Raw genomic sequence first — 10,651 nt, forward strand, 5'->3', positions numbered from 1 at the left:
GCACCTGAGAGACTTGAGTGGACAAGGAGGTGTGACTGCATAAAAATGCTGCACATTTTACATGGGGACACCAGGAGAAGCACATCGAGCTCAGCATCACTTTCATCAACGTTTCTTCATCAGAAAGAGCATCGCCATCACCAACAAGAACATTGCCCTCAAGATGTCATCTCATGATAACATGGTCTTCGAGGCACTGCCATCTTCATCTAGACATCCCTCATCATTGCCAAGAACACATCTTTGTCACCATCACGAACAAGAAAATCATCGTCATCATCATCAAGGCACCTTCGTCATACTCGTCATTTTCAAACTAAGGCATCATCCGCAGCAACAATTGGTTACCCGCGCCGCGCGCGCGAGCCAGACAGAGGCGCAGGCTCGTGCGCGTCCCCGCGCGCATTCCCGACAAAGTTCCCCTCGTTCAGACGAACAGCACAGACTGTACGCTGCGCTCGCGGGGACGCGGACGCACGGCTGCTCTGTTATTAAAACTATCAAAATTATTAAAGCAAAAAGCAGGCGGCTCCAGACCAGGACTGTTTGTCGCAGCCGATGTTTATTGAAAATGAAACAAGGTATTTTACTTACTCAGGTACAGGAACAAAAATAATAGTAATAATCCAGGACAGATCAGACAACAGGACAAAAATATGAAAATGGACAATGGCACGAGCGGGTTAACTCTCCGACTGCGCTTGTTGGGGGGGGGGGAGGGAGGTCCGTTTGATCCGGTAAAACAGACTCTGAACGCAGCAGTGGTGCCGTAAATCACAGTAAATCACTGTAAATAAATGAGGGACTCAGAGAAAGCAGGAGACACCGAGAGGACAGAGCGCACAGAGGGGAGGGGGCGGGGTGGGGGGGGGGCAGGGGACCCTCCCCCAGGTTGCGAGCAGAAGTCCGGAGGTGGGGGTCGTGGGGGTGTCCCCGACCGCCATGCTCAGCAAATCATGTCTTATTTTTATAAATCTTCCAGGAGCAAAAAGGAAGGAAAAAAAAGAACCCGAAGGAACCGAAGATCCGCCCCGACTCGAGGCGTGCGCGCCCCCGCAAATCCGCATTCCCACTCCTTTCGTTCGTTAGTCGTGTGTGTGTGTGTGCGCGCGCGTGTTTGGGGGGAGTTTGTGTGTGTGTGTGTGTTGGGGGGGTGGGGGTGTCACTCCTTCCCGCCGACCAGGGACAGCTCCTTGAGGATGCCGCTGGCGTCCACCTTGCGCCGCTCGCGGATCAGCTCCTCGAGGCTGTGGAACACGAGCGTGTGCACGTCGCTCGCGGACAGGTGCACCTTGAGAAAGTAGCGCTGGCCCGGCGCGCGCGCCTCCGCCCCCGCCTTGAACTCCCGCTTGCCGAAGCGGCACCACGCGGCGAAGCTCTCCGAGTTGGTCCAGCACACGTCGGGGGCGCGCAGCCCCAGGTGGCCGCGCGCGTTCTGCACCACCAGGTCCGGCGGCAGCGCGCGGTACCGGTAGCGGCCGTTGGCCACGCGGCCCATGCGCCCCTCGCTCACCTCCAGCAGCCCGTCCCTGCGGATCTCCCCCTCGTACAGGTGGATCACCTGGCCGTCGCGCTCGTACACCGCCCAGTGCGGGGGCTCGTCTAAGGCCACGAGCTCGAGCAGGTCGCCGGGGCGGCACGCGGCCAGCAGCGCGCGCGCCGGGTACACGTGCAGGTCCTGGTTCTCGCGCAGCTTCGAGAAGATGCACTCGTGGCGGCAGAAGGCCGAGTACTGCAGCTCGTCGGGCAGCACGGGACCCCCCTCCTGGGGGGGGCTCTGCTCCGCGTAAGGGTCCGACGGGGGGCGCTCGTCCAGCTCCTCCTCCTCGTCCGAGAAGAAGTAGGCGACTCCGACGCGCAGCTCGTCCTTCTCCACCCCCGAGGGGTCTCCGGTGGGCAGCTCGCTGTAGCTCAGGTGGGTGATCCGGTCCAGGTGGTTTCCCATCAAGGACGGAGGCGCGGCGCCGGCGCGGGCTGCTGCGGGAAGGTAGGCAGGCGCGCGCGCGCGCGCACGCACGCCCGCACGCACGCACGCGTTATCCACAGTGGCGAGAAATGCGGCAGCAGTGTCCACAATAAATAGTAGTAATAATAACAACAACAACAACAACAACAACAGTAATAGTAATACTAGAAAGACATGCGCGCGTAGGAGCAGTTTGTTTGATAGCAACCATCAGCATCAGTGCTCTACAGGCTTTTTTCTGGGCAGGTCTCTCCTCCGCCCCCCCCCCACTCCACAGCCCCCCCCCCCGGCCCTCCAAACAAAGCGCACACAGGTTCACCTGGGGGGGGTGGCATCACAAAGAATTCATACACACACACACTCACTCCCTCACTCTCTCTCTCTCTCTAACACACACACACACACACACACACACACACACACACCCCTCTCTCGCTCACACACACATACGTAGACACAATACACAGACTCACCGTGACACATTCGCACACACCACACAGAATCGCGTGCGTACGCGCACAAAATGCACACACAGACGCACGCACACACACACACACACACTCACACACACACACACACCCAGGTGGGTGCAGTTTTCTCCTCGTGCTCGCTCCACTCTCTGTTTTAGTGTCGGTGAAAACTGACAGAATGACACACAGCGGGAGACCGATACCTGCGTACGTCCCAGGTGGATGTTCAGACCCCCCTGCGCTCCATACATGCTCTCCTCCTCCTCGCGTCCGACGCCCCGACGGCTCGAGCTCGAGACGCTGCGCCGCCTCGCGCGCCGTTAAGTAGGATGGAGAACCCCGCCCCAAGAAGAGGATCCTGCCCTCCGCCGCGGTTATTGGTCCGCAGACCTCATTAAATCCCCTCAGAACGGGAGGGGGACGCGAGGGAGCGCGAGGGAGCGCGGTGACTGACAGCGCGGTGACAGAGAGCGCGCGGGTGCGCGCGCGTCTAAACCCAAATGGCCCGATGCGGCTTTTGACGGCTTTGGTGCGCGTGTCATTTGTCGGGTCCCGATCGTCTATCTGTGAGAGAAAAGTATATAAAACCATACAGGGTTGTTCAAGTGGAACGAGGGCAGAAAGTGGAAGTAGATAAAAATATGAAGACACAACACAGAGATAAAAAGGCTCTTTATGAATTTACAGATCATGGCTTTGTTAGTCACACCGTTGCTTTAGAACCGCGCTGCTTATCAACAACATAATTGTATCGCGCGGCATGATGATAAGAAGATGCGCGTTTTTGAGCCCCTCTAAGTTTTTGTAGTTTTACGAGAAATTAGAGGAAAACAGGGGACTTCGGATAGTTAAATATACATTTTATGTCTCTATTACATTGTCTGCGAATTTCTGATAAAACCACCGATGACAGGCGTTTAAAGTTGAATGTGTTTGGAAACAGATGCCATTTTACACCTACACCTGTCCTTCCACTGTTGTTCGGTGCAGACAGTCATAAAATATTACAGACAATAATATTGCATAAAATATTATACACTGTATTACGCACAAAATAATTCTAACACACAATTGTTATGTAGGCACAAATGTACACACACACACACCATCTGAACCGTTTTTTCCAGATGGGGTTGCGGGGAGCCGGAGCCTAACCTAGCAACACAGGGCGCAAGGCTGGAGGGGACACGCCCAGGACAAGACGCCAGTCCGTCACAAGGCACCCCAAGCGGGACTCGAACCCCAGACCCACCGGAGAGCAGGACTCGGTCAGGCCTGCTGCACCATCACACCCCCCACTACAAATGTGGTTATCTTTTTATTTAGTTCTCCACCAGAGGCAAAGTGTAACATATTACTGTTACATTACATTATCCTTAAAACAAAACAATGTAATGTCACATGAGTAAACTGATTTATAACTTGAGTTACTTTCTAAAGTCCCCTACATTAATGACCGCCTTGTAGTGGTGAAGATCGAGAGCTGTGCTGTCTGGATGCTTTGGGTCACCCATGGTAACATGGACAAAGTTGAGGTGCCATAAATGATCCAAATATCAGAATCCCGTGAAAATTTAAAATAGTAACAAGAGCACTTTGCCCAGAATGGGGTTAGTGGGACACCTCCCCCCGAGTGCTAGGCTTAGGGTGTAATGTATTGCCAACAAGTTCCTGGTGTGGTGGTGGACCAGGGCATGGAGTCACATGGAGTCGTGTTGTCATGCAGTCACCCGCAAAAAATGTGGGGGTCAGGTGCGTTGCCTGCTGGGTAACAGGTAAAGATGAGGTAAATCTAAAAAAATTACACTGACACATAAGATGCCAACTCTTGGGATGCAGAACATGACCATACTGGTAAGAAAGGAACCAGAACTGGACATAAAAAAGTACAAGGTAAATACAGCAGGTCTAACCTCCTTTTTGTATTGGCCCTGGAACCAGGCCTCTTGATCAGGAGTGATCACTCTCCTCCTCTGGAGCTGTCCAGTGTGAGGGGTGCTGGCCAGGTGTGGAGGACTCACTAGCCTATGGCTGGGTGCTGCACATAAGTCAAGCAGTTGAATGTATCTGTTGTGTTTTCAGCTTTTCTAGAGGTTGGGGACACGGCGCTAGAGAGGGTAACAGCCTATGGACTCTTTAGTCTTGCTCAGAGATTTCAGCCCACACACGGATAACAACAGGAGCAGTGACTCAGAATGAACCACCAGAGTGATTTGAACCCAAGCGGAGTTGTTACTGGTCTTCGTTGCTAGTCATACATTGGCCACAAGGAACACCATGTTTGAGCACATGGTAGATCACAAGTATACTTTGTGCCAGAGTACTTTAGGTTAAAGGTTAATGATCATAGTTTTTTCATGTGACCTGAAGATGCATGATCTGGATACTCATGTAAAGGGGGCTGTCGAGCTGTGAAACAGTCATCACCTGGTGTTGACCTGTACTGGAGGCTGGAAAGGCCCAAGCAAGTAGCATAGGTGTTTTGAGAGTGTTTGGCAGAGGCCCCAATTTGTAACAAGTTTAACTCTCATCTCCTCCTCCGTATTCAGGAAAGTATGAATGGATGCCAGTTGTTGATGTTGTTGGGATGCTGAAGGAGCTCTTTTAGGAACTTTTAAACCCTGTGGGCAGACCATCCTTCCATGATGTAGTTCCAAAAGTTTCTGAAGGATTAGGGTAAACGCTTGGGCCAAGGTTACTGCGGCAGTGAAACAGCTCTTTTATCCTCTTCTGTTTGTGGTAAAATACCTCCGGGTCCTTTTTGCAGGTGGTGGGAGGGGGGATGGCAAGATCAACCAAGGACTTGATGCCGCAGCTGCAACGTTACAAATGCTGGACAGTATTGTGGTCCTGAAGCAGGAGCCAAGTTCTTGGACAAAGCTTGAAATTTACTGCTTAGTCTACATCTAAATCCTCACCTGTGACTATAAGCTTTGGCTAGCGACTTAGAGAGCTAGATTGCAGGTACATGTGATGGAAATCAGGTGCCTTTACAGGGTGGTGGGGATCACACTCCATAACAAGGAGGCCAATAGAGTGGAATCACTGCTTCTGCAGAGCCCCCAAGCCTCCTTGGCTTGATGTCTCCATGATTTTCACTAGAGTAAGCTGGATGGACGGATGAATGGATGGATGGATGGATGGATGGATGGATGGATGGATGGATGGATTTTTTTTCGAAAAAGTATAACAGTTTGGTTTGGTCTGGCATGATGTGTTTGGAGGGACCAGCGCTGCTCACTTAGTCATGGTGTGTGATGAACTATGAAACCGCGTGGAGACACACCAGAGCAGGCTATGTGTTGAACATGGGAAGTGTCTACAGCAGTGGATACACAAATCTACCTCGAGGATAAAGACTAACAAGTTGCATGTTCTGCTCGTGGAGATTGCAGCGCTATTGCGACTTGTTTCAAAATTATGGGTCTTGACGTTATACGGCTGTAATTTGTTTCATTTGTTTATTTTGCAGGAATTAACAAGAGAGCAATTTCTTTCAAAGTGTTTCAGATGATTTCTAAATTGGCCTGTTTGTTTCTCTCCTTTTTTTCCGGCTGTTTGGACCAGCGAGTTATTGCAGACAACTTGTAACGATTTGTACATACACAACGATACCATATCTGAAACTTTTTATAATTATAATTAGTACAGCATCAAACCTTGAGTGTTCAATGCATCTGTTAAAAGTAATATGAAGACTAATTTGTATTACTTTTCACACAAAGTAATATTATTTAATGCACATTCAGTAATATGTTTAATATTTGCAGTAAAACAATCCTTTATTTGTGTTAAAAAAAATCAGTTCAATACTATTTTTCATTAATAATTGCTTATGCAGTGATTGTATACAAAGTTTCTCACATATTGTCTTTTTATGTATTTTTGGCTTCAAAAGCAGAAGTCTTATGACTGTATCTGTGACCAGAATCTACTTTTTTTCATTAATGTCACTGTGGAAAGGATATTCTCCCATTGTGCAAAGCGAAAGAGAACTTTGAACACTCTATGAAATGGGGAAAGTGTACTTATCTCTGACTACAAAGACGGGGGCCACACAGAGGCCACGCAATAGCTTCAGCTTTCGGATGATGAATGATATGAATATTCGGAGAGGAGTTTCCAGGCAAACCCTTTAGGATGAGCACAATTATTTAAAGCTGAGTTCATCCACAGGTGTGGAAAGGGGGGGTCAGTAAGCTCGCCCACGTGGTCAGGCGTGACCCATCCTGTGGACTCCAAACTGGAGATGAACACAATCGGTCACAGAAAGCAGGCCCTCAGGGCGACCCTTACAAAGACATTGGTGTTGTCTGGGAATCTGACATCTCAGTCTTTCCAGAGTTGCACTTTTGTTTTGCGTGAAGTGTGTTGTTTAGCATTGAAGTGTGTGTGGGTCACTCCTGTTCCCTGTTCCACTCTTTTGGTAACAGAACGTCAGCGTAACTCTTAGTTAAACCCATGTGAATAATAGTACAGTGACTCTTTACCCCGGGGGGTGCAGTAGCACAGCGGGTTTGGCCTGTGCCCACTTTCTGGTGGGTCTGGGGTTTGAGTCCCACTTGGGGTGCCTTGTGACGGACTGGCGTCCCATCCTGGGTGTGTCCCCTCCCCCTCCGGCCCTGCGCCCTGTGTTGCTCGGTTAGACTCCCGTTCGCCACGACCCTGCTTGGGACAAGCGGTTTCAGAGTGCGTGTATCTGTGGCTCTTCATCCTACAAACAACCCAAAATCTGTATTTATTTTGTTCATAACCCCAATGCCACGTCAATCCTAAATCACAATTAAAAAACAGCTTGATTCGTTTATGGGTTAGCGTTCGTAAAAATCTTGGATTAAAGGTCTAATAACTAGAAATATTTTATATTAATATTTTTATTAACTGATCTGCATTAAAATTAGAAGCTATTTTTTGGATTTAATAAAATTGCATTGTCCCATAAGCTCAGTGCCGGCAGTTGAGCGATTTATCCCAAAAACGTATCTAATGTTTGTCTGCTTACTACTGATCTCTGGAACAACAGGCACACATTGTAAACACCGTGGAGGTGAGTTGAATCAAGGCGACCCCACACTCCAGTTCTGTTTTGATGCTCTTTACTGGCCATTTTTCAGCTAGGGGGGTAAACAGAAGTAGAGGTTTGCATTACTACAGACAGAAATAGACAGACAAGAAAAACATGTAAAAGAAAAAGCAATAAAAATTAACCAGAAGACATTTAAAAAAAAAAAAAACTTGAAACTAAATGGCCATTCGTAACACAAGGAGCTGGTGTACAAAAAACATCCTGGAAATCATCTGATTTATGAAGATCTAGGAAAGCCGCTGATGAACCCCATGCTTATACCGAGGTTCAGTTTGCCTAGAAATATGCAGTATTTGTTAAAACACATCTAGGTACATCGGGGACGTTCAGGATTGCCTTCACTTGGGTGTGTTTGTGCGTTTGTGTGTAATTGTGCATCGCTGGACTCGTAACCTAATCCTTGATGGAACAACTCCTTCAGGCTTATGCAGCATTAATGGAACCCCATTCCAGGATGGCCTGTCTCCCACAGCTCAGATGCCACATCTCCATGCGGCCAGAGTGGAATCAGAGAGGCAAAAACCCCCAAATCACATAATTACGAAATGCATTGAAAATCCACAAAGACCTTTGTCGGATGAATCACGGCGAACAAAGAGATGGGAAAAGACCTTATAACAAAAAAAATGAAAAAACAAGGGCAAAGTGCTGCGCTGATGGGCACGGTGGAGATGGAGAGCAGCGTGTTCGTGCAATAAGTGCGAATCAAGGGAGCGAGGAAAGCAGGAGGAGAAGGGCCGGGCACTGGAAGGTGGGCCCTTCGCCGCAGATGGGGAGGCGGAGGGGGAACCTTCGCACGAGGCGAGGGCGTGCGAGATAGGCAAGGATCACGGGTGAGCGATCTCTCAGCGGGTCTGCCGTGTTAATTATTTACACGCAGCAGTTCCAGGCCTGCCCATCGCCTTCGCTCAGAATGCATGTTGTAAGAGCACGGATCGTTCGCAGACCTCGGTTCTCCTTGTCAGCCATAGCAAATACAACCCTCCCTGGACAGGAGGCAAATTATGAAAATACTAAAATACATGTGGTACATGCACACCATGTGTGCATTACTGGTACACCTTTTAAATGTATTTATAGCATGGGAGACGTTGATTTCTCAAGATGGTTTTATCCCGCAGCAACCTCAGTCGGACAGTATTTATCTGGAAGTATGGTAAATGTGGAGAAGCATAGATCCAGATGGATGCTTTGGCGGATATTATCGTGAGATATCGTTACAGCGTCTAATGGAATCAGGTGGGGGGGTCATTGAAACCCCAGCTAAAGTAGCTGATGGGAGCAGCATCTCGAACAACCTTCTCATCACGCTTCCTGAACACACCGCTGGTCTTCAGAGGACCCAGTGCTACATTAGCCGCAGCCTCCATTGCCGCTCGGAGGACCGAGGAACCTGACCGGCTTTGAGCATTAAACAAGGCGCAGCAACCGCACGACCGGGAGTTTCGTAAAATGAAACGGGGTAGAAATTTTTGTATTTGTTTTTATTCATTATTACTGTACTGGGAAGAGACTAGGATCAGAAGTGACTTTTGCAGATCTACACTTTGCCAGATTGCGGAAATCAATACTTCCACCGCACTAACTGCCAGAAAAGTGTGGCTCTATTGTCGTTGGCAAGTTTTTGAACAGTTCGGTTTTATATAATTTATATTGAATTTTAAATGGGAAAGTCGGGGGCCACTGCAGCTTCCAAGTAAAAAAGATTTCCATTGTTTCACCAGGTTATGCAACTTTAAAGTTCAAGCCACGGAACAAAGGAGCGCACATATGTGACAGGACAAAGTTTTTTATTATTAACCATTATGGACCTGACACCCTTCTGCCCGATGATTTACAATGTTCAGTTCGTACGCTCAGATACTTACAACGACTTACCCATTTATAAAGCAGGGTATTTCTTTTTTACTGTATTAATTCAGAGTAATTACCTGGAACAGGAGGTAGAGTTTGGACACAGGTCCATCGAGACAAAGCCATGGCTCCTAGTACTATGCCGCTCTAACTACTCTGCCACCTGCTGGTCAAGTTTTGTATGTAACATCTGTGTTTTGGTTTCTTTATATGATGAAATACCCCTGAATATCTTCGGTCGGCCTACGAGTCATTCGGTGGGACGTCACTGCGGCCTCGATGGTGTCCAGATAAAATCTATGCAGTTATTACAGTTATTTATTTATTTCCCCGGTGCTCTTATCCATTTGCCAAATAGCAGTGTACTTTAACTGTCCTTTCCACGGTGTAATTTATCTGTCTTATAACATTAAATTATAACTGTCTGGCTCCTTTTGCATAAGTAAACGGCGCGTCTGTCTGATGGGAGTCGTCGCAGGACGAGCAAGCCGTGCTGAAAATGCGAGTTTTCAGAGGGAGGGCCAACGCGAGGCCGGCCACGAAATGAACGTGCGCTCGGGTTCACGTCGATCCAACATGATTTCTCCAATATTCAGAGTTCGCAATTAGTGCCAGGTCCGTGCTCATCGGCCGCCCTGTGACACGCACGAGCTCCGTCGTGCTACTATGCAAATTCACGCGTGGCAAAGTGAGAACTGTCTCCGGACTAAGTGCTTAGTTTTGATGCCGCTGACGTCACTTGGGAACCGGACCGCGTTTTTTCCTCCGACATTCTACGGGAATCTGCTGTGGTATCTGAGAGCTTTCAAGCGGGTTTCTGTCAACGCGATGAGTTACGTTACAAGTGAGCGCAGCGCTGGAATCTGTTCTCTCGCTTTGCATGCTGGGAACTTGAAGGTCTAAGTTTGACGGCGCTCCATGGAAACATCCAGAAGGCATATGGCTTTGTCGAAATCCGAAGTAAAACTTTTTGATTTGCTGATTCAGTCTTTGCGGATGAACATTCAAAGTCAGTGATGTGTTGTGGATATGCAAATGCATATTTAAAACAAATACATATATATTAAGCACTCAGTTTTCTTCTCGAGGGTTTAAGCTTTGTTTTTCAGCATCACACTGAACATTTTCAGAAGAATGCGGTGGATCGTAAAAACAATTATCAGCGTCTTCTGAGAGTGGGAACTCGGCTATAGCAAATTCACAGTTTGAATACATATCGTCCATCTCCTCCTTATTTGTTCCAGCATCTCTGGGCTCTCGAATCGTTGGGTGTTC

General features: G+C 48.5%; 1 protein-coding gene across 2 annotated transcripts; it reads right to left on the bottom strand.

The window, feature by feature from the left end:
• Positions 1-712: 712 nt before the first annotated feature.
• lratd1 (LRAT domain containing 1) lies at positions 713-2,768 on the bottom strand. Of its 2 annotated transcripts, none has more exons than XM_029257043.1 (2): positions 2,640-2,768; positions 713-1,974 (listed from the first exon to the last, which is right to left on the bottom strand). In XM_029257043.1, the coding sequence occupies exon 2, from the start codon at positions 1,943-1,945 to the stop codon at positions 1,163-1,165; it is 783 nt and encodes a 260-aa protein (XP_029112876.1). In that variant the 5' UTR covers positions 1,946-1,974; positions 2,640-2,768; the 3' UTR covers positions 713-1,162. The 2 variants fall into 2 exon arrangements, with proteins under 2 accessions (XP_029112876.1, XP_029112872.1); XM_029257039.1 differs by having other exon boundaries at positions 713-1,977; positions 2,640-2,764.
• Positions 2,769-10,651: the final 7,883 nt, after the last annotated feature.

This window comes from Scleropages formosus, chromosome 1 (assembly GCF_900964775.1).
Source record: "Scleropages formosus chromosome 1, fSclFor1.1, whole genome shotgun sequence".
In the NCBI taxonomy this organism is placed as follows: domain Eukaryota; kingdom Metazoa; phylum Chordata; class Actinopteri; order Osteoglossiformes; family Osteoglossidae; genus Scleropages; species Scleropages formosus.